At 43.0% G+C, this 25,303-nt stretch overlaps 2 protein-coding genes across 3 annotated transcripts in view; both read right to left on the reverse strand.

Moving 5' to 3' along the window:
* CDC42 (cell division cycle 42) overlaps window positions 1–25,303 on the reverse strand; it is a 390,560-nt gene that overhangs the window by 74,942 nt on the left and 290,315 nt on the right. The gene's annotated exons all lie outside the window — the stretch shown is intronic.
* PHC2 (polyhomeotic homolog 2) overlaps window positions 1–25,303 on the reverse strand; it is a 67,581-nt gene that overhangs the window by 16,785 nt on the left and 25,493 nt on the right. Inside the window, exons 7-9 of one of the 2 annotated variants that reach the window (XM_060759137.2) lie at window positions 22,555–22,907; window positions 22,314–22,428; window positions 3,045–3,259 (exon numbers count right to left, since the gene is read on the reverse strand). In XM_060759137.2, coding sequence (XP_060615120.2) covers window positions 3,045–3,259; window positions 22,314–22,428; window positions 22,555–22,907 — 683 coding nt within the window. Of the gene's footprint in view, window positions 1–3,044; window positions 3,260–16,976; window positions 17,256–22,313; window positions 22,429–22,554; window positions 22,908–25,303 lie in introns of those variants that run through there. The other variant, XM_067472839.1, reaches the window with a different exon arrangement.

Consider the following 25,303-nt stretch of genomic DNA (forward strand, 5'->3'; position numbering starts at 1 on the left):
ACAACATTATTATTATTATTATTATTGTTTATTCCACCACAACATTAGCAAGAACGTCCTAAGGGCAAGAGCTATTCAACAGTGGAATACATTGCCTGTACTCTGGAGGTTTTTAAGTGGAGGCAGGATGGCGATCTGCCAGGAGGGATCAGATAGTGTCTTCCTGCTTAGCAGAACGGGGTTGGACCGGATGTCCTTTGAGGACCCATTCCAAGTCTAGAATTCTATCTATCTATCTCTCTATCTATCCTTCCATCCATCCATCTATCTATCTTTCGATCAATCTATCTTTCTTTCCATCCATCCATCCATCTATCTATCCATCCATCTATCCTTCCATCCATCTATCTTCCGATCAATCAATCTCTCTTTCCACCCATCCATTTATCTCTTTTTCCATCTATCTATCTATCTATCCTTCCATCCATCCATCCATCCATCATCTATCTATTGATCAATCTGTCTATCTCTCTTTCCATCCATCCATCCATCCATCCATCTATCCTTCCATCCATCTATCTTCCGATCAATCAATCTCTCTTTCCACCCATCCATTTATCTCTTTTTCCATATATCTATCTATCTATCTATCTATCTATCTATCTATCTATCCATCCATCCATCCATCTATCGATCAATCTATCTATCTCTCTTTCCATCCATCTTCTAACTCTAGGAATTTATCTATCAATTGATCGATTGATTGATCTCTTCTAGGATGGACTGGATGGCCCTTGGGAGTTATCTATCTACCTATCTATCATCTATCTATCTATTTCTCTCTCTCTCTCTCTCTCTCTCTCTCTCTCTCATAGGGTGGACTGCATGGCCCTTGGGGGTCTCTTCTAACTCTAGGAATCAATCGATCGATCGATCGATCTCTTATAGGATAGACTGGATGGCCTTTGGGTGTTATCTATCTACCTATCATTTATCTATTTCTCTCTGTGTATGTCTCCCTCTCTTATAGGATAATAATAATAATAATAATAATAATAATAATAATAATACAACTTTATTTATATATTGCTCTATCTCCCCTCTATCTCTGGGGGAATTCAGAGTGGTTCCCAGGTAACATCACAAAACATACAAAGTAAAAACAACATTATCAATAAGATTCACAAAACAAAATATAAGCATAAAAAAATAAAAAGGATGGACTGGATGGCCCTTGGGGTCTCTTCTAACTCTAGGAATCTATGGATCTAACTATCTATGTATCTAGCTATCGACTGATCAATCCATCTATCTATCTCTAATAGGATGGACTGGATGGCCCTTGGGGTCTCTTCTAACTCTAGGAATCTATCGATCTAACTATCAATGTATCTATCTATCGATTGATCAATCCATCTATCTATCTCTTGTAGGATGGACTGGATGGCCCTTGAGGTCTCTTCTAACTCTAGGAATCTATCGATCTAACTATCTATGTATCTATCTATCGATTGATCAATCCATCTATCTATCTCTTGTAGGATGGACTGGATGGCCCTTGAGGTCTCTTCTAACTCTAGGAATCTATCGATCTAACTATCTATGTATCTATCTATCGATTGATCAATCCATCTATCTATCTCTTGTAGGATGGACTGGATGGCCCTTGAGGTCTCTTCTAACTCTAGGAATCTATCGATCTAACTATCTATGTATCTATCTATCGATTGATCCATCCATCCATCTATCTCTTTTAGGATGGACTGGATGGCCCTTGGGGTCTCTTCTAACTCTAGGAATCTATCGATCTAACTATCAATGTATCTATCTATCGATTGATCAATCCATCTATCTATCTCTAATAGGATGGACTGGATGGCCCTTGGGGTCTCTTCTAACTCTAGGAATCTATCGATCTAACTATCAATGTATCTATCTATCGATTGATCAATCCATCTATCTATCTCTAATAGGATGGACTGGATGGCCCTTGGGGTCTCTTCTAACTCTAGGAATCTATCTATCGATCTAACCATCTATGTATCTATCTATCTATTGATCCATCCATCTATCTCTTATAGGATGGACTGGATGGCCCTTGGGGTCTCTTCTAACTCTAGGAATCTATCTATCAATATAACTATCTATCTATTTATCTATCTATTGATCCATCCATCCATCTATCTCTTATAGGATGGATTGGATGTCTTCTAACTCTAGGAATCTATCTATCTATTGTCATCTCCTTTTTTCTAACCTTTATACGTTTTTGTATTGATGTTCTCCCACTTTCGCTGTACAGATGTGATACTTGCAGAATCTATCTATCTATTGATCGATTGATCGATCAATCTCTTATAGGATGGACTGGATGGCCCTTGGGTTCTCTTCCAACTCTAGGAATCTACGTACCTACCTATCATCTATCTATCTACAATATCTATCCTTCGCTCTTTATCTATATCTATTTCTATAGCTTAGGGCTTTAGATTGGAAGGCCCTTGGCATCTCTTCCAACTCTAGAAATCTATCTATCGCTTATGGATTGGACTAGATGGCCTTTGGGGGTCTCTTCCAACTCTAGAAATCTATCTATCTATCTCTTATGGATTGGACTAGACGGCCTTTGGGAGTCTCTTCCAACTTTAGGAATCTATCTATCTATCTATCTCTTATGGATTGGACTAGATGGCCTTTGGGGGTCTCTTCCAACTCTAGAAATCTATCTATCTATCTATCTATCTATCTCTTATGGATTGGACTAGACGGCCTTTGGGGGTCTCTTCCAACTCTAGAAATCTATCTATCTATCTATCTATCTATCTATCTATCTCTTATGGATTGGACTAGACGGCCTTTGGGGGTCTCTTCCAACTCTAGAAATCTATCTATCTATCTATCTCTTATGGATTGGACTAGATGGCCTTTGGGGGTCTCTTCCAACTCTAGAAATCTATCTATCTGTCTATCTATCCTTTTCTGGAGGGCTTGGGTGATGCCTTCCTGCTTGGTCAAAGGGGGTTGGACTGGATGGCCTTTGAGTGCCCCCCTTACCCAACCCAACTCACCCTACTCAACCCCTGGGGTCTGGGGAAGGGCCCTACCGGGAAAGGCTCGGCGCCCTCCTGGATGACGAAGCCCTCGATGAGGTGGGTGAGGACCTGGGGCTTGACCACGGCCTGCGGGGGCTTGTGGCTCTCCCCGTTCTGGGGGGCGGCGCCGGCGACGCTGGAGGCAGACGTCCCGTTGCCCGAGGTCATGCCTCCGCCGGGGCTGCGGGCAGGCGGGGGCGGGACCGGGCCCTCCGGGGCAGCAGCGTCTGCAAAGAAGGAAGGAAGGAATCAAAGAAGGAAAGAAGGAAGGAGGGATCCCATGCGGCGGACTTCCCTGCACCAAATACAAAAGTCATTGCAAACATACGCATAAGGAGCTGTGGCTATATTGAGGACTCCACATTTTGCAACCCACCCATATCTATCTATCGATCTATCACTCTATCTATTGATCTATCACTCTATTTTTTGCCGGCCTGTTATCTACCTTGTAACCCATCAATATGTATTCGTCTATCTATCATTTATTTATCCCAATCTGCATCTATCTTTGTAGAGATCTATCAATCAATCCTATACCATTAAATCATCTATCTATCTACCTATCCATCATCCATCCTATCAAATTATATATCAACTACCATTAAACCATATCTCTCTCTCTCTATCCATCCATCTTATCTAATTATATTTCAACTACAATTAACCTATGTCTGTCTGTCTATCTATCCATCCATCCATATATCCATCCTATCTAATTATATATTATCTACCATTAAATCATATCATATCTATCTATCTATCTATCTATCCATTCATCTTATCTAATTATATATCAACTACAATTAACCCATGTCTGTCTATCTATCCATCCATCCATATATCCATCCATCCATCCATCCTATCTAATTATATATTATCTACCATTAAATCTTATCTATCTATCTATTCATCTTATCTAATTATATATCACTACCATTAAACTATATCTCTCTATCCATCCATATATCCATCTATCCATCTTATCTAATTATATATCAACTACCATTAACTCATGTCTGTCCATCCATCCATCTTATCTAATTATATATTATCTACCATTAAATCATCTCTATCTATCTATCTATCTATCTATCTATCTATCCATCCATCCATCCATCCATCCATCCATCCAATCTAATTATATATTATCTACCATAAAACCATATCTATCTATCTATCTATCTATCTATCTATCTATCTATCTATCCATCCATCTTATCTAATTATATATTATCTACCATTAAACCATCTCTATCTCTCCATCCATCCATCCAATCTAATTATATATCAACTACTATTAAACCATATCTATCTATCTATCCATCCATCCATCCATCTTATCTAATTATATATTATCTACCATTAAACCATCTCTATCTCTCCATCCATCCATCCAATCTAATTATATATCAACTACTATTAAACCATATCTATCTATCTATCCATCCATCCATCCATCTTATCTAATTATATATTATCTACCATTAAACCATCTCTATCTATCTCTATCCATCCATCCATTCATCTTATCTAATTATATATTATCTACCATTAAATCATCTCTATCTATCTATCTATCTATCCATTCATCTTATCTAATTAGATATCAACTACCATTAAACCATATCTATCTATCTAGGAGCCCCCGGTGGTGCAGTGGGTAAAAGCACTGAGCTGCTGAGCTTGTTGATCGAAAGGTCGCAGGTTCGATTCCGGGGAGCGGCGTGAGCTTCCGCTGTCAGCCCTAGCTTCTGCCAACCTAGCAGTTCGAAAACATGCAAATGTGAGTAGATCAATAGGTACCGCTCCGGCGGGAAGGTAACGGCGCTCCATGCAGTCATGCCGGCCACATAACCTTGAAGGTGTCTACAGACAACGCTGGCTCTTCGGCTTAGAGATGGAGATGAGCACCACACCTCAGAGTCAGACATGACTGGACTTAATGTCAGGGGACTACCTACCATCTATCTATCTATCTATCTATCTATCTATCCATCCATCCATCCATCCATCCATCTATCCATCCATCTTATCTAATTATATATCAACTACCATTAAACCATATCTATCTATCGATCTATCCATCCATCTTATCTAATTATATATTATCTACCATTAAACCATCTCTATCTATCTATCTATCTATCCATCCATCCATCCATCCATCCATCCATCTTATCTAATTATATATCAACTACTATTAAACCATCTCTATCTATGTATCTATCTATGTATCTATGTATCTATCCATCCATCCATCCATTCATCTTATCTAATTATATATCAACTACCATTAAACCATATCTATCTATCGATCTATCCATCCTTCCATCCATCTTATCTAATTATATATCAACTACTATTAAACCATCTCTATCTATCTATCTATCTATCTATCCATCCATCTGATCTAATTATATATCAACTACTATTAAACCATATCTATCTATCCATCCATCCATCTTATCTAATTATATATTATCTACCATTAAACCATCTCTATCTATCTATCTATCTATCTATCTATCTATCTATCTACCTACCTACCTATCCATCTATCCATCCATCCATCCATCCTATCTAATTATAAATATAATTATAATAATAAAAAGCAAGACTCAGAACAACTTCTGAATTCCTATTATTATTATTGTTTTGAAAAGGATGTGTCTCCTCCCCAAAGAGGCAGAAAGGGGGGGGGGGAGAGAAGGAAGGCCACTGTATTGTCTCCTGCCCAGAGCCAATGCGCAAGGGACGCTTGGGGGGGGGGGGGGGGGAACAAGCATGGGTCCTTTGGCCGAGAGACAAAGGCAAGCGGTGGCCTTTGGGGGCCCCTCCCCTGCCCTCCCCCCTACCATTTACATACAGCTGAGTGGTCTCTGCTCCTCAAGAGAGGCAGAAGAGGAAGACGGGAAGGGGTCCCCGCCCAAAGGCCAGGAGGGAAGCCCGGCAGAGGGAGGAAGGACCACCGGTTGCGGCACAAAGACCCCAAATGCCCACCGCAGGGGAGGAAGGAAGGAAGCCTGGGGACAGCTCTCGAATCCTAGAGCGAGAAGGGACCTCAAGGGCTATCTACTTCATCCTAGAAGAGAGAGGGGGGGGGGAGAGAGAGAGATTCCAAGAGCTGGAAGACAACCCAAGGGCCATCCAGTCCATCCTATAAGAGACAGATAGATAGATAGAGATTCCAAGAGCTGGAAGAGACCTCAAGGACCATCCAGTCCAACCCTTAAGAGATAGAGAGAGAGAGAGATAGATTGATTCCAAGAGCTGGAAGACAACCCAAGGGCCATCCAGTCCATCCTATAAGAGACAGACAGATAGATAGAGATTCCAAGAGCTGGAAGAGACCTCAAGGACCATCCAGTCCAACCCTTAAGAGATAGAGAGAGAGAGAGATAGATTGATTCCAAGAGCTGGAAGACAACCCAAGGGCCATCCAGTCCATCCTATAAGAGACAGACAGATAGATAGAGATTCCAAGAGCTGGAAGAGACCTCAAGGACCATCCAGTCCAACCCTTAAGAGATAGAGAGAGAGAGAGAGAGAGAGAGATGGATGGAGATTCCAAGAGCTGGAAGGTACCCCAGGGCCATCCAGTCCAACCCTTAAGAGATATAATAGATAGATCGATAGATCGATAGATAGATAGATAGATAGATATAGATATAGAGATAGATAGATAGATAGATAGATAGATAGATATAGATTCCAAGAACTGGAAGAGACCCCAGGGCCATCCAGTCCAACCCTTAAGAGATAGATAGAGATTCCAAGAGCTGGAAGGTACCCCAGGGCTATCCAGTCCAACCCTTAAGAGATAGATTAGATAGATAGATTAGATAGATAGATAGATAGATAGATAGATAGATAGAGATTCCAAGAGCTGGAAGGTACCCCAGGGCCATCCGGTCCAACCCTTAAGAGATGGATAGATAGAGATCCCAAGAGCTGGAAGGTACCCCAGGGCCATCCGGTCCAACCCTTAAGAGATATAGATAGATAGATAGATAGATAGATAGATAGATAGATATAGATAGAGATTCCAAGAGCTGGAAGGTACCCCAGGGCCATCCAGTCCAACCCTTAAGAGAGAGAGAGAGAGAGATTCCAAGAGCTGGAAGACACCCCAAGGACCATCCAGTTCAACCCTTAAGAGATAGATAGATAGATAGATAGATAGATTGATTCCAAGAGCTGGAAAACACCCCAAGGGCCATCCAGTCCATCCTATAAGAGACAGACAGACAGACAGACAGACGGACGGTCAGGAAAATAGAAAAACAGACTGATAGCAAGATAGACTATAGGAAGGTAGGTAGGTAGATAATTGGATGGATGGATGGATAGGTAAATAGATAGACAGATTCCTAGAGTTGGAAGGAACCCCAAAGGCCATCTAGTCCAACCCATAAGAGACACGTAGGTAGACAGACAGATAGAATCCCAGAGCTGGAAGGGCCCCCAAGGGCTATGTAGTCCATCCTATGATAGATAGATAGGCAGGCAGGCAGATTCCTAAAGCTGGAAGGGACCTCAAGGGCCATCTAGTTCATTCTATAACAGATAAGACAGGAAGGCAGACAGACAGATATATAATCAGATAGATAGATGGAACGATAGGTAGGTAGGTAGATAACTGGATGGATGGATGGACAGACAGACAGATTCCTACAGTTGGGAGGAACCCCAAGGGCCATCTAGTCCAACCCATAAGACACAGGTAGATAGGCAGATACATCGGTAGGTAGGTAGGTAGGTAGGTAGAATCCCAAAGCTGGAAGGGTCCTCAAGGGTCATGAGTCCATCCTATGATAGAGAGATAGGCAGGCAATTTCCTAGAGCTAGAAGGTACCTCAAGGGCCATCTAGTCCATCCTATGATAGATAGATAGGAATGCAGACAGACAGATATATAATCAGATAGATAGCTGGAACTATAGGTAGGTAGGTAGATAATTGGATGGATGGATGGATGGACAGATGGATGGATGGATAGATAGATGATAGATAGATAGATAGATAGACAGACAGATTCCTAGAGTTGGAAGGAACCCAAGGGCCATCTAGTCCATCCTAATACAGATAGATAGGACTGCAGACAGACAGATATATAATCAGATAGATAGCTGGAACGATAGGTAGATAATTGGATGGATGGATATCTACCTACCTACCTACTTACGTATCTCTTATGGGTTGGACTAGATGGCCCTTGGGGTTCCTTCCAACTCTAGGAATCTCTCTCTCTTATGGGTTGGACTAGATGGCCCTTGGGGTCCCTTCCAACTCTAGGAATCTATCTATCTATCTATCTATCTCTCTCTTATGGGTTGGACTAGATGGCCCTTGGATTATCTTCCAACTCTAGGAAGGGCCATCTAGTCCATCCCATAAGAGAGAGAGAGAGAGAGAGAGAGAGAGAGAGAGAGAGAGAGATTCCTAGAGTTGGAAGGAACCCCAAGGGCCATCTAGTCCAACCCATCAGATACAGGTAAATAGGACAGATAGATATACATATAATCAGATAGATAGCTGGAACAATAGGTAAGTAGGCAGGTAGATAATTGGATAGGTAGACAGACAGACAGACAGACGGATGGATTCCTAGACTTGGAAGGAAACCCAAGGGCCATCTAGTCCAACCCATATGAGACAGGTAAATAGGTAGATAGATAGGTAGTTAGATAGATTCCTATAATTAGAAGAGATCTCAAGGGCCACCCAGTCCATCCTATAAGAGATAGATAGATAGATAGATAGATAGATAGAGAGAGAGAGAGATAGGTAGAATCCCAGAGCTGGAAGGGCCCTCAAGGGCCATGTAGTCCATCCTATGATAGATAGATAGGCAGGCAGGCAGGCAGATTCCTAGAGCTGGAAGGGACCTCAAGGGCCATCTAGTCCATCCTATAACAGATAGACAGAAGGCAGACAGACAGGTATATAATCAGATAGATATCTGGAACGATAGGTAGGTAGGTAGATAACTGGATGGATAGACAGACAGACAGACAGATTCCTAGAGTTGGAAGGAACCCCAAGGGCCATGTAGTCCAACCCATAAGAGACAGGTAAATAGGTAGATAGATAGGTAGACACATCGGTAGATAGATTTCTAGAGTTGGAAGGAAACCCAAGGGCCATCTAGTCCAACCCATAAGAGACAGGGAGGTAGGTAGGTAGGTAGGTTGATAGAATCCCAGAGCTGGGAGGGCCCTCAAGGGCCATATAGTCCATCCTATGATAGATAGGTAGGTAGGTAGGTAGGTAGGTAGGTAGGCAAGTTCCTAGAGCTGGAAGGGACTTCAAGGGTCATTTAGTCCATCCTATAACAGATAGATAGGAATGCAGACAGACAGATATACAATCAGATATAGCTGGAACTATAGGTAGGTAGGTAGGTAGGTAGATAATTGGATGGATGGATGGATAGACAGATTCCTAGAGTTGGAACCCCAAAGGCCATCTAGTCCAACCCATAAGAGACACGTAGGCAGGTAGACAGATAGAATCCCAGAGCTGGAAGGGCCCTCAAAGGGCCATGTAGTCCATCCTATGATAGATAGATAGGCAGGCAAGTTCCTAGAGGTGGAAGGGACCTCAAGGGCCATCTAGTCCATCCTATAACAGATAGATGCAGAGAGACAGATATATAATCAGATAGATAGCTGGAACGATAGGTAGGTAGGTAGATAATTGGATGGATGGATGGATAGACAGACAGACAGCTTCCTAGAGTTGGAAGGTACCTCATGGGCCATATAGTCCATCCTATAACAGATAGATGCAGACAGACAGATACATAATCAGATAGATAGCTGGAACTATAGGTAGGTAGGTAGATAATTGGATGGATGGATAGGTAGATATAGACAGGTTCCTAGAGTTGGAAGGAACCCCAAAGGCCATCTAATCCAACCCATAAGGGACAGGTAGGTAGGTAGATAGGTAGATACATCAGTAGATAGAGAGAGAGAGAGAGAGAGAGAGAGAGAGAGATAGATAGATAGACAGACAGATTCCTAGAGTTGGAAGGTACCTCAAGGGCCATATAGTCCATCCTATAACAGATAGGAATGCAGACAGACAGATACATAATCAGATAGATAGTTGGAACTATAGGTAGGTAGCTAGATAATTGGATGGATGGATAGGTAGATATAGACAGGTTCCTAGAGTTGGAAGGAACCCCAAAGGCCATCTAATCCAACCCATAAGGAACAGGTAGGTAGGTAGATAGGTAGATACATCAGTAGATAGAGAGAGAGAGAGATAGATAGATAGATAGAATCCCAGAGCTGGAAGGGCCCTCAAGGGCCATGTAGTCCATCCTATGATAGATAGGCAGGCAGGTAGATTCCTAGAGGTGGAAGGGACCTCAAGGGCCATCTAGTCCATCCTATAACAGATAGATAGATAGGAAGCCAGACACAGACAGATAGATAGAGTCCTAGAAGTGGAAGAGACCCCAAGGGACATCTTGTCCATCTTATAAGGGCCATTCAAAGCAACCTTCTGCCATAAGAGAGGACAAAGACTTCCAGATAGATGGCCATCCAGCCACCTATTCATCTATAATAACCCTGTTTGCATTGTCTTTGTTGTAAACCACTTTGCGTCTCTTTTGTGGGGTATATTTCAACGTAACAACAACAACAACGTCAAAGATTTGAGCCCATCTTTTGCAATTTCTTCCCGTCACGGAACCCAGGATTCTTTGGAGATGATTTCCTCAAAGCCTCAAACTCTCCCTGTTTGTTGGACGACAAAAGGGTCCACACGGCGTCTTAATCCGTGGATTAGAGCAGGTTTTTTAGCATGCAGTACAACAACAACACGCCAACGCGCAACAGCCGGGCCTCTTTGGTCCCCGGGGAGAAAGGAGCATTTGCATCTCTCCTAATAAAGAAAAATCAAGGCGGGGGAAAGGAGGACTTTTTCTTGCTTTGCGGGCAAAGCGCATTAAATATTAACCGCCCCGCGAGGAGAGAAGGAGCGCCAAAGGGTTCAAAGCAAAGCATGCTGGGAGGCACAACAAAAGAAGGGAAAGTGGCGCAGCAGCAGCTGTGGATCTCCTCGCACTCAACGTCTTTTCTGCACAATCAACGGCTCTGGAGGGAGACAAGCAAGCCGGGTTACTTCCATGCCATCCCATTGGTTTAAGTCTTGCAGGGCATCTACACTGCGGGATGGCGGCACTTGCAACCCACTTTAGCTACAGTTGCATCCTGGGAGTCATTCCTATAATAATAATAATAATAATTATTATTATTATTATTATTATTATATATATATATAAATTTGTTAGGGGCATCCAACAAGGAAACAAAACTCAAAAAACCCCCAACGAAACTTAACCAAAATTCCCATGCCCATAACACAACCCACAAGGTACAAACATATCTACTCAAAATGAAAAACAACACAACACACTCACAAAACGGCAAAACAACTGAGCATGCGCATTGGCGCCCAGCCGCAAGTTCCATCGCGCGCGCACATGGCCTTCCGGCCAACGTTCCCTCTGCGGAAACCATGCCCACTCCAAGCCCCGCCGCGCCGCTTCCCGCACACACACACCCCCTGCCGCACACACACACGCAACCCCACGCTCCATCACTCCCCCCGCCACCGCACACACACACGCAACCCCATGCTCCATCACTCCCCCCACCGCCGCACACACACGCAACCCCACTCCTCCCGCCGCCACACACACACACGCAACCCCAGGCTCCATCACTCCCCCCGCCACCGCACACACACACGCAACCCTACGCTCCATCACTCCCCTGCCCCAATCTTACCTCCTTTTACTTCAGGCCACCTCCAAACCCCACCCCGCCCCTTCCCACCCTGTCAAAATCTAGGAAAGACAGGAAGGAAGGAAAGAAGGAAGAAAGAGAAAGGGAGGTAAAGAAAAAGGGGGAAGGAAGGAAAGTTAGAGGAAGAAGAAAAGGAAAGAAAAGGAAAGATGGAAGGAAAGAAAAGAGAGACAGCAGAAGAGAAAGAAAAAGGGGGAAGGAAGGAAAGAGGTAGAGAAAGAAGAGGAGAAGGAAAGATGGAGAGGAAGGAAGGAGGGAGGGAGGGAGGGAGGGAGGGAAAGAAGGAGAGAAAGAGGGAAGATTGGCCACAGCAACACGTGGCGGGTAAAGGTTGTTATTTCTATTATTATTATTATTATTATTATTATTATTATTATTATGCTATTGTTCCTCTGAGACCCTTTTAGGGGGAATGGGAGAGGTGTCAGGTCCCGGAGGCAATGCATGGCATTATTGTTATTGTTATGATGGTGGTGAAATAAAAGGAAATAAAAAGTGAAAGAAGGAAGCAAACAGGGAGGGAAGAAAGGCAAAGGAAGAAAGGGGGAGGGAATGAAGGAAAGAGAGAAGGATGAAACCAAGTAGTGAAAGAAGGAAAGAAAGAAAGAGGGAGAGAAGGAAGAAAGGAGAGAAAGGGGGAGGAAAAGGGGGAAGGAATAGGTAGGGACCTCTCTTTCATAATAGTCCAGATATCTACCTCAACTTTGATAAGTTTTACTATAGGCCACAGCAACGCGTGGCAGGGCACAGCTAGTTAATAATAATAATAGCAAATTATATAATATAGTTTTTGTTCCTGGGTTATACACATTATATATATTCAAAGATTACTATTTATTTTTTCTCGTGTCAGGGCAGCCAGTCAGTTATATTACATTTCTAACAGAACAAAGCAAGCAAACAGAGAAAATACAAAATGTGTGAGTTTGGTAGTTGGTTAAATGTCCTTTGACAAGTATCTGGCCACGTGGAGTGCCTCTGGTGTTGCCGCAAGAAGGTCCTCCCTTGTGCATGTGGCGGGGCTCAGGTTGCATTGCAGCAGATGGTCAGTGGTTTGCTCTTCTCCACACTCGCATGTCGAGGATTCCACTTTGTGGCCCCATTTCTTGAGGTTGGCTCTGCATCTCGTGGTGCCAGAGCGCAGTCTGTTCAGCACCTTCCACGTCGCCCAGTCCTCTGTGTGCCCAGGGGGGAGTCTCTCATTTGGTATCAGCCATTGGTTGAGGTGCTGGGTTTGAGCCTGCCACTTTTGGACTCTCGCTTGCTGAGGTGTTCCAGCGAGTGTCTCTGTAGATCTTAGAAAATTATGTCTGGATTTAAGTCGTTGACGTGCTGGCTGATACCCAAACAAAGGATGAGCTGGAGATGTCACTGCCTTAGTCCTTTCACTATTGGCTGTCATTTCCCGGCGGATGTCAGTCAGGTGGTGCAATGCCGGCTAGACAGTGTAATTTCTCCAGTGGTGTAGGGCACAGACACCCCGTGATAATGCGGCACGTCTCATTAAGAGCCACATCCACTGTTTTAGCGTGGTGAGATGTGTTCCACACTGGGCATGCATACTCAGCAGCAAGGGCAGATGTCTTCACTGTGTCTGGTTGTGATCCCCAGGTTGTGCCAGTCAGCTTTCGTATGATATTGTTTCTAGCACCCACTTTTTGCTTGATGTTCAGGCAGTGCTTCTTGTAGGTCAGGGCACGGTCCAGAGTGACTCCCAGGTATTTGGGTGTGCTGCAATGCTCCAGTGGGATTCCTTCCCAGGTAATAATCCTTAGAGCTCGAGATGCTTGTCTGTTCTTAAGGTGAAAGGCACATGTCTGTGTTTTAGATGGATTAGGGATCAGCTGGTTCTCCCTGTAGTAGGCAGTAAGAGCACCTAGAGCTTCGGAGAGCTTCTGTTCTACCGTCTCAAAGCTTCCTGCTTGAGCGGTGATGGCACGATCATCAGCATAGAAGAAACTCTCTGTCCCTTCTGGCAGTAGCTGGTCATTTGTGTAGATGTTGAACATGGATGGAGCAAGCACGCTCCCCTGAGCTTACTATATAATATAATAATACAATATTATTATTATATAATCTATATATCTGGTCATAATGAGTACCTTAAAAACAAAAGAACCAATGAACGAAATCACACCAAATTTGGCAACTAAACGTCTCACAACACAAGGAGTGACCATCACTCAAAAATTATGATCTTGTCATTTGGGAGTTGTAGTTGATGGGATTTATAGTTCACCTACAATCAAAGAGCATTCTGAACTCCATCAACGAGGGAATTGAATCAAACTTGGCACCAGAACTCCCATGACACACAGACAACACTAGAACGTGGGGGGCGTGGCCGGGGGAAGAATAAGGAGGGGGAGGAGGTAAGGTTGGGGTATGGGCGTTTAGTGGCGGGGGAGGGAGGGGGCGTGAACGTGAGGCCGTGGCCGGGGAGGGAGGGGGCGTAGCGTGAATGTGGGGGGCGTGGCCGGGGAGGGAGGGGGAGGAGGTAAGGTTGGGGTATGGGCGTTTAGGGGCGTGGCGGGGGAGGGAGGGGGCGTGGTCGGGGAGGGGGGGAGGAGGTACGGTTGGGGTATGGGCGTTTAGGGGCGGGGCGGGGGAGGGAGGGTGGGGGTGTTACCTGAACGTGGGGGGCGTGGGCGGGGGAAGAAGGAGGGTGTATGGGAGGGTAGCGGCGGGGCTACAGAGGATGGGAGCGTGGCTTGCGTGGAGGGTGCGTTGGCCGGCCGGCCATGTGTGCGCGCCGGGGACTTGCGGCGGGGCGCCTTTGCGCATGCTCAGTTGGTTTTTGTTGTTGTGAGTGTGTCGAAATGTTGTTTAGGATTTTGAATTGGTTTGTGCATACCTTGTGGGTTGAGGTATGTGCATGGTAAATTTGGTAAATTTTCATTGGGAGGTTTTTGAGTTTTGCTGTCCCGTTGGACGGCCTTTCTCTTTTTATATATATAGATTATAATTATTTTATTATTACTAATCTAGTAAAATTTTACTTATTATTATACTTAATATTATAACAATAATTTTAATTATTAGTAATCTAGTAATATATTGCTATACAAATCTAATAGTATTATAATAATAGTAATATATTACTACTCGATTTGTATAGTAATATATTACCAGATTAGTAATAATTAAAATAATTATTATAACAAGTATAATAACAATAAGTATATGTATAAGTATAATATACATGTAATACTATAATATATATATATGCAATACCATTATTATTATTATTTTACTTATTATTATTATTATTATTATTATTATACTTATTATTATTATTTTATTACTAATCTAGTAAAATTTTACTTATTATTATTATACTTATATATGTAATATTATATATATAATATATATATGCAATACTATTAATAATTATTTTACTATAGAAATCTAATACTAATATAATAGCAATATATTAGTATTAGATTTGTATAGTAATATATTACTAGATTAGTAAGAATAGAAATAAGTATAATAATATGTATAATAATATAATAATAGTATAATATAAGTATAATAATATAATAATAATATGTATAATAATATAATATATATGTAATACTTTTATTAGTAGAATTATTATTATACTTATTATTATAATAAGTATAATACGTATAATAATATAATATATGTGTAACACTATTTTAATTATACTTATTATTAATAAATTTAATAATTATAATACGTATAATAACATAATATATATGTACTACTATTATAATAATGGTAATATAATAGTAATATTATAATACGTATAATATGATATATATGTAACACTATTATTATTATTAAGTATAATAATAATAAATATAATAATATAATATATATGTAATACTATTGTTATTATACTTATTATTAATAAGCATAACAAGTATAATACGTATAATGATATAATATATACTATTATTATACTTTATTTATTTTATTTGCTTTATTTCTATACCGCGTTTTTCAGCCTAATTAGGCGACTCAATGCGGTTCACACAATGCAGGTTATCACAACAATAAACAGTTAAAACACATCATACACAATAGCAAAATCCACAATTATTATCAATTCATGGCGCCTCGATAATAGAGCAAAATCCATTCTCATAATCCTTGTGCCATTTCTATGTTCAATTTTACCGTCTTCCTATGTTCAATTGCACTGTTTAGCCAAACGCTTGCTCGTAGAGCCAGGTCTTAACCTTCTTCCGAAACGCCAGCAGCGAAGGAGCCTGTCTGATGTCAATGGGTAGGGCATTCCATAGCCGAGGGGCCACCACCGAGAAGGCCCTGTCTCTCGTCCCTGCCAGCCGTGCCTGTGACGCAGGTGGGACCGAGAGCAGGGCCTCCTCGGAAGATCTTAATGTCCGCGTCGGTTCATTATTAATAATAATAAGTTTAATAATAAGTATAATAATAATAAGTTTAATAATAAGTTTAATAATAAGTATAATACGAATAATATAATATATATCTGATACTACTATAATAGTAGTAATATAATACTAATAATATATGGTAATAGTAATATATATTACTAATATTATATAAATACTATTATTATTATACTTATTAATAAACATAATAAGTATAATATGTATAATAATATAATATATATGTAATACTATTATAATAATAGTAATATAATACTAATATTATAATATGTATAATGTGATAGATATGCAATACTATTAATAAGTATAATAAGTGTAGTACGTATAATAATATAATATATATTCAATACAATTGTAATAATAGCAATATAACACTAATACTATATACATGAATATTAATTCTATCATGTAAATAAACTCAGAAATAGATAAATAGGGATAAACAAGGAGGAGGAGAGGCTGTGAAGGCGGGCTGGGCCGTGGCCTGGCCTCTCAGCTTGTTTTGGACTCCATTTCCCAGCATGCTCGGCCATTGGCTCAGGCGGCAAGGGATTCTGGGAAGTGTAGTCCGCGTGGGCTGAGGGCCAGGCAGTCACTCGCTTTGCCTCTCAGCTTGTTTTGGACTCAATTTCCCAGCATGCCCGGCCATTGGCTGACGCGGCAAGGGATTCTGGGAAGTGTAGTCCGCGTGCGCTGAGGCAGCCAGTCACTCACCAGGCGGCTCCCGAAGGCGGGTGGAAGTCCCGGATGGAAGAAGAAGAAGGCCTCCTCGGAGCCATGGCCCCGCCGAAGCCTCCTCGGCCTCGCTTTCCCCTTCCCGGAGGAAGATGAGCGGGAGGGAGCGAGAGAGGCGCACCAACAAGGGAAGGAAGGAAGGAAGGAGGAGAGGAAGAAAGGAAGGGGCGGGCCCGGCTCCCATTGGCCCACGCCCCGGGGAAGGCCACGCCCACACAAAGGGAGGGGGAAGAGGGAGGAGGAGGGAAGGAAGGAGAGAAAGGAAAAGGAGGGAAAGATAGAAAGGGAAAGGGAGGGGAGGGAGGAGAAGAAAGGAAGGGAAAAGGAAAGGAAAGGAAGGAGGAAAAGATAGGGAAAGGGAAGGAAGGAGGAAGAGAAGGGAGGGAAAGAGGGATGAGAGGAGAAGAAAGGAAGGGGAAAGAAGAGAGGGGAGGGAAGGGAGGGAGGGAGGAAAAGGAAGGAACAAGAGATGAAAGGAGTAGAGAGGGAAGGAAAGACAGGAAGAGAGGGAAGGAAAGAGAAGGAAGCAATGGGGGAAGGGAGGAGAAAGGAAGGGAAAAGGGAAGGGAGGGAGGGAGGAAAAAGGAGGAACAAGAGATGGAAGGAGTAGAGAGGGAAGGAAAGAGAAGGGAGGAGAAGAAAGGAAGGGGAAAGGAAAGGAGAGAAAGAAGGAAACTGGGAAAGGGGAGGAAAGGATAGGGAAAGGGAAGGAAGGAGGAAGAGAAGGCAGGGAAAGAGGGATGTGAGAAGAAAGGGGAAAGAAGAGAGGGGAGGAAAGGGAAGGAAGGGGGAGGAAAAAGGAGGAACAAGAGATGGAAGAAGTACAGAGGGAAGGAAAGAGAAGGGAGGGAGGAAAGGGGGATGGGAGGAGAAGGAAAGAAGGAAAAGGAAAGGAGAGGGGAGGAAAGGGAGTAAGGGAGGAAAAGGAAGGAACAAGAGATGGAAGGAGTAGAGAGGGAAGCAAAGAGAAGGAAGCAAGGGAGGAAAGGGGGAAGGGAGGAGAAAAGAAGGGAAAAGGAAAGGCAGGAAAGAAGAAAACGAGGAAAGGAAGGAGAAAAGGATAGGGAAAGGGAAGGAAGGAGGAAGAGAAGGCAGGGAAAGAGGGATGTGAGAAGAAAGGAAGGGGAAAGAAGAGAGGGGAGGAATGGGAATGAAGCAAGGGAGGAAAAGGAAGGAACAAGAAATGGAAGGAGTAGAGAGGGAAGGAAAGAGAGGGAAGCAAGGGAGGAAAGGAGGAAGGGAGGAAAAAGGAAGGGAAAAGGAAAGGCGGGAAAGAAGAAAACGAGGAAAGGAAGGAAGAAAAGATAGGGAAAGGGAGGGAGGGAAAGAGAAAGCAAAAGGAGGAAGAGAAGGGAGGGAAAGAGGGAAGGGAGGAGAAGAAAGGAAGGGGAAAGGAAAGGAGACGAAAGGAAGGGGAAAGGAAAGGGGGGAAAGAAGAAAACGAGGAAAGGAAGGAGGAAAAGATAGGGAAAGGGAGGGAAGGAAGGAGGAAGGGAAAGGAGGAAGGGAGGGAAAGGGAAAGGAGGAAGAGAAGGGAGGGAAAGAAAGAAGGGAGGGGAAAGGAAAGGAGGGGAAGAAGAAAACTAGGAAAGGAAGGAGGAAAAGATAGGGAAAGGGAGGGAAGGAAGGAGAAAGGGAAAGGAGGAAGGGAGGGAAAGAGGGAAGGGTGGAAGAAGAAAAGGAAAGGAGGAAGAGAAGGGAGGGAAAGAGGGAAGGGAGGAGAAGAAAGGAAGGGGAAAGGAAAGGAGGGGAAGAAGAAAACGAGGAAAGGAAGGAGGAAAAGATAGGGAAAGGGAGGGAAGGAAGGAGAAAGGGAAAGGAGGAAGAGAAGGGAGGGAAAGAGGGAAGGGAGTTGTTGTTGTTGTTGTTGTTGTGTTTGTTTTCAGGGGGGGGGGGAGAAGCAGCAGGGCATCCCTGGCGCCTCCCTGCCAACTCCCAGCTGCCTGTCTAATCGCATTAGGCCTTGGCCTGGAAAACAGCCCGCTTCTCCCTCCGCCTTTTGTGTCCTTTTCGTCCACATCCTCCCAAGGAGGCAGAGGACAACAGTGCGGAGCACAAAAAACAAAAAAAACATTGTTTTTATATATCATATATTATTATATTATAGTATATATAATCTATGATTTGTATATTGTATTATTTTATACTATGTTATATATTATATCATATATTTATATTATATATTATTTTACATTATTCTTTTACATTATACTATATTATATAGTAAATATTATATTATATACGTTACATTTCTTTATATAGTTTATACTTTATATTATATTACTTTTATATATATATATTGTATTATACATCATATTATTTTATATATTATTATATTATTTTATATCATAGTATATCATATATTATTTTTATATTATATTGTATTATTTTATACTATATTATATATATAAATAATCTTTATATAATATAATAAATACTATATATTATGTTATATACATTATATACATTACATTATATAGTTTATATTTTATATTACTTAAATATCATACTATATATATTTATTATATTATACATATTATATATGTTATATTATAGTATATATTATATATTATTTTATATTAGATTGTATTTTTATACTATATTATATAATAAATTATCTTTATATATTAAATATATATTAGGTTATATATATTATAGACATTACATTATATAGCTTTATTTTATATTACTTTATATTACATCATATTATATATATATTATACATATTATTATATATATTATATATTATACATATTATTATATATATTATGGTATAGTATATATTCTATATTATTTTATATTGTTTTATATTGTTTAATTTTTATACTATAATATATGATTTTATATATTATATTATTTTATATATTATATTTTTATATTATATTGTATTATTTTGGGCAGGGGGGGGATGACCCTGTTATTTGCCATAATGCATAATACACCAAGGCAGGGCTGTGGCTCTTGTCTTTGCTTCCCTTTCTTGTCTCAAACCCTGTCCATTGTTTCCCAACTCAAAAGAAGGAAAACAAAGCCAAAAAGTGGGGGAGAGGTTTGCATGAGAAGCCAGCAGCTGGGAGAAGAAGGAGGAGGAGGTGGTGGTGGAGGAGGAGGTGGAGGAAGAGGAGGAGGAGGAGGACGAGGAGGTGGTGGTGGAGGAAGAGGAGGAGGAGGAGGAGGTGGTGGTGGAGGAAGAGGAGGTAGTGGTGGAGGAAGAGGAGGAGGAGGTGGTGGAGGAGGAGGTGGTGGAGGAAGAGGAGGAGGACGAGGAGGTGGTGGTGGAGGAAGAGGAAGAGGAGGAGGAGGAGGAGGTGGTGGTGGAGGAAGAGGAGGTAGTGGTGGAGGAAGAGGAGGAGGAGGTGGTGGAGGAGGAGGTGGAGGAGGAAGAGGAGGAGGAAGTGGTGGTGGAGGAGGAGGTGGAGGAAGAGGAGGAGGAGGAGGTGGTAGAGGAGGAGGAGGTGGTGGTGGAGGAAGAGAAGGAGGTGGAGGAAGAGGAGGAGGAGGTGGAGGAAGAGGAGGTGGAGGAAGAGGAGGAGGTGGTGGTGGAGGAAGAGGAGGAGGAGGAGGTGGAGGAAGAGGAGGAGGAGGTGGTAGAGGAGGAGGAGGTAGAGGAGGAGGTGGTGGAGGAAGAGGAGGAGGTGATGGTGGTGGAGGAGGAGGTGGTAGAGGAAGAGGAGGAGGAGGTAGAGTAAGAGGAGGTGGTGGAGGAGGAGGAGGTAGAGGAGGAGGTGGTGGTGGTGGTGGAGGAGGAGGAGGTGGAAGAAGAGGAGGAGGAGGAAGAGGAGGAGGTGGTAGAGGAGGAGAAGGTGGTGGTAGAGGAGGAGGAGGTAGAGGAGGAGGAGGAGGAGGATGTGGTGGAAGAAGAGGAGGAGGAGGAGGCAGAGGAAGAGGAGGTAGTGGAGGAAGAGGAGGAGGAGGTAGAAGAAGAGGAGGTGGTGGAGGAGGAGGAGGTAGAGGAGGAGGTGGTGGTGGTGGTGGAGGAGGAGGAGGTGGAAGAAGAGGAGGAGGAGGAAGAGGAGGAGGTGGTAGAGGAGGAGAAGGTGGTGGTAGAGGAGGAGGTAGAGGAGGAGGAGGAGGAGGATGTGGTGGAAGAAGAGGAGGAGGAGGAGGCAGAGGAAGAGGAGGTAGTGGAGGAAGAGGAGGAGGAGGTAGAAGAAGAGGAGGTGGTGGAGGAGGAGGAGGTAGAGGAAGAGGAGGTAGAAGAAGAGGAGGAGGATTGCCTTAAAGAAGCAGTGGTCCACCCTCTCTTGAAAAAACCAAGCCTAGAAGCCACCGTACCTAGTAACTATCACCCAGTTTCAAACCTTCCATTTTTGGGCAAGGTGATTGAACAGACAGTGGCGGGGCAGCTACAGCAATTCTTAGATGAGACTGCGGGTTTGGACCCCTTTCAATCAGGCTTTCGTTCAGGTCATGGGACAGAGACTGTCTTGGTAGCTATTACTGACGAAATTCGTCGTCAGTTAGACCGAGGCGGATCAGCACTATTGGAATTTTGCCTGATGGACTAATTTCCTGGACTATTTGTTCCTGCTTATCTTTCTACCTAATTGGATTTACCTATTTTTATGGAGTGCTTTTTTTACTGCTACTGCTTTTAAAATATCTTCATTTATCTTGCATTTTTACTCAGCTGTGTGGTGTTGAAAGTCAAAGGGCTTTCCTGTCCTGGAGTGAAACACTGGGTGATTCTCATGAGAATCGCTGCCTCTTTCTCCGACAACAGATCTACCGAAAACATTCCCATCGTCTCAAAAAAATACTGTTGATTCCCCTCACAGAAATACCAGGCTCAACTAAAAAAAAAATCCTCATTCTCAGATGCTTCACAGGCCTCAACATATGAATCCTAGAAGTTGCTCCCCTAAAGCCGTAAAGTCCTGCACTCTCCCACTACAACTCCTGGTCCGAGTGACAGGTTGTAACTCCTGGTCTGAGTGACAGGTTGTAACAGCGTTAAGTCTGGACGCTCTTAAGTCGAGCTTCCACTGTATTAGGTTCCTGTTTCGCACTATCCCTTCTGATCTGTAAACGTTGGGTTATCGGTAGCCCTACCGTCTCCTCCACATTCCTTTCAGAGTCAATCCAACAGATCTACCGAAAACATTTGATTCCCCTCACAGAAATACCAGGCTCAACCAAAAAATCCTCGTCCTCATCCTCACAGGCCTCAACATATGAAGCCCAAAGGCTGCTTCCGTGAAGCCATAAAGCCCTGGACTCTCCCACTTGCATTCCCTCTGGCGCTATCCCGGTCCAAGCGACAACTCAGTCTGTATGCTCTTAAGTCGAGCTTCCACTGTATTAGTTCCTGCTTACCGTGGCGAGGGGTCCCGGTGGCTCCGAGGTTCAGTGTGGGGCTGGGGGTGGTGTGCGGCGGGGCCGGGGGGTCTGCGGGGGGCAGCTTCTCCGTGGCCTCTTTCCGGGGAGTTTCCTGGAGGAGAAGTAAGCAGAAGTTACTTAAAACAAGTAAACAATGGTCCCTTTGTGGGTCCGAATTGGGCCCTATATACAGCCATAATAAGAACGATAGAGCACTACGATCAAGATGGAAACCTACCGTCCCGGCCGGCGCCTGCGCTTGGTGGGTGGCAACCTTGCGCTGGGCAGTGTGGTTGGGACACCCGCCGCTCCGGACGGAGGAGCCCACTTCTTGCCTCTGCAACGCAGCCGCGGGCCTGGCGTTATGGGTGGCTTGCAAGCAAGAGGGGTTGGCGCTGGCACCACCGCCCGGCTTGTGAGGGTGGCAGCCTTGTATGGACGTCGGCCCCGGGTTCGGCAAATGGGAGGAAGAAGACGAGGGCGGCATAGGCTGCGTGGCACGAGGCTGTAGCTGCGGCTGGATGACAAACTGGTGCTGAGCTGCCTTGGGCTGCTGGGAGACAAACTGGTGGGACTGGAGCGAAGCAAACGCTGGAAATGAAGGGGCAGAAGGGTGATTGAAGCAAACACAGGATAGTGGGAGTTGTAGTTTGCCTACACCCATAGGCCTTTTCTAACGGGGCCATGGAATCTACCTATGTATCCATCCATCCTGCCTGCTTATCTTGCTTTTTCTCCCTCTTTCTCTCAAATCATCTCTTTATATCTATCTATCCATCCATCCATCCATCTATCCATCAATCTCTCCATCCATCTATCCATCTACCCATCCATCTATCTATCCATCCATCTATTCGTCTATCTATCTATCTATCTATCTATCTATCTATCTATCTATCTATCTACCCATCTATCCATCCATCCATCCATCCATCCATCCATCCATCTATCTATCTACCTATCTACCTGTCTGTCCGTCCATCCATCTGTCCATCTATTTATCTGTCAGTCTGTCAATCTATCCATACATCCATCCATCTATCTATCTATCTATCTGTCTGTCTGTCTGTCTGTCTGTCTGTCTGTCTATCTATCTGTCTATCTATCTACCTATCTTGAACCTACACCTGTTGATAAACTCTACTGTACATACAGAATAATCACAGGATGACGTAAACCTACACCTGTTGATTACCCTACATGCAGAATAATCACAAGATGTCGCTGTTGATAAACTCTACTCTACATGCAGAATAATCACAGGATGTCTTAAACCTACATATGTTGATAAACTCTATTGTACATACAGAATAATCACATGATGTCACTGTTAATAAACTACATGCAGAATAATCACGGGATGTCTTAAACCTACACCTGTTGATACTCTACATACAGAATAATCACAGGATGTCTTGAACCTACACCTGTTGATTACCCTACATGCAGAATAATCACAGGATGTCTTGAATCTACACATGTTGATAAACTCTACATAATCACAGCGGATCTTAAACCTACACCTATTGATAAACTCTACATACAGAATAATCACAGGATGTCTTAAACCTACACCTGTTGATAAACTCTACTCTAGGTAGGTAGTCCCCTGACATTAAGTCCAGTCATGTCTGACTCTGGGGTGTGGTGCTCATCTCAATTTCTAAGCCGAAGAGCCAGCATTGTCCGTAGACACCTCCAAGGTCATGTGGCCAGCATGACTGCATGGAGCGCCGTTACCTTCCTGCGGGAGCAGTACCTATTGATCTACTCACATTTGCATGTTTTCTAACTGCTAGGTTGGTAGAAGCTAGGGCTGACAGCAGAAGTTCACGCCGCTCCCCGGATTCAAACCTGCGACCTTTCAATCAACAAGCTCAGCAGCTCAGTGCTTTAACCCACTGCGCCACCAGGGGCTCTACTCTACTTGCAGAATAATCACAGGATGTCTTGAACCTACACCTGTTGATAAACTCTACTCTACTTGCAGAATAATCACAGGATGTCTTGAACCTACACCTGTTGATAAACTCTACATGCAGAATAATCACGGGATGTCTTGAACCTACACCTGTTGATAAACTCTACATGCAGAATAATCACGGGATGTCTTGAACCTACACCTGTTGATAAACTCTACGTGCAGAATAATCACAGGATGTCTTGAACCTACACCTGTTGATAAACTCTACTCTACTTGCAGAATAATCACAGGATGTCTTGAACCTACACCTGTTGATAAACTCTACTCTACTTGCAGAATAATCACAGGATGTCTTGAACCTACACCTGTTGATAAACTCTACATGCAGAATAATCACGGGATGTCTTGAACCTACACCTGTTGATAAACTCTACATGCAGAATAATCACGGGATGTCTTGAACCTACACCTGTTGATAAACTCTACATGCAGAATAATCACAGGATGTCTTAAACCTACACCTGTTGATAAACTCTACTCTACATGCAGAATAATCACGGGATGTCTTGAACCTACACCTGTTGATAAACTCTACATGCAGAATAATCACGGGATGTCTTGAACCTACACCTGTTGATAAACTCTACGTGCAGAATAATCACAGGATGTCTTGAACCTACACCTGTTGATAAACTCTACATGCAGAATAATCACAGGATGTCTTAAACCTACACCTGTAGATAAACTCTACATGCAGAATAATCACAGGATGTCTTAAACCTACACCTGTTGATAAGCTCTACTCGCAGAATAATCACAGGATGTCTTGAACCTACACCTGTTGATAAACTCTACTCTACTTGCAGAATAATCACAGGATGTCTTAAACCTACACCTGTTGATAAACTCTACTTGCAGAATAATCACAGGATGTCTTGAACCTACACCTGTTGATAAACTCTACTCTGCTTGCAGAATAATCACAGGATGTCTTAAACCTACACCTGTTGATAAACTCTACTCTGCTTGCAGAATAATCACAGGATGTCTTAAACCTACACCT

Source organism: Anolis sagrei, chromosome 13 (genome assembly GCF_037176765.1).
Source record: "Anolis sagrei isolate rAnoSag1 chromosome 13, rAnoSag1.mat, whole genome shotgun sequence".
NCBI lineage: Eukaryota > Metazoa > Chordata > Lepidosauria > Squamata > Dactyloidae > Anolis > Anolis sagrei.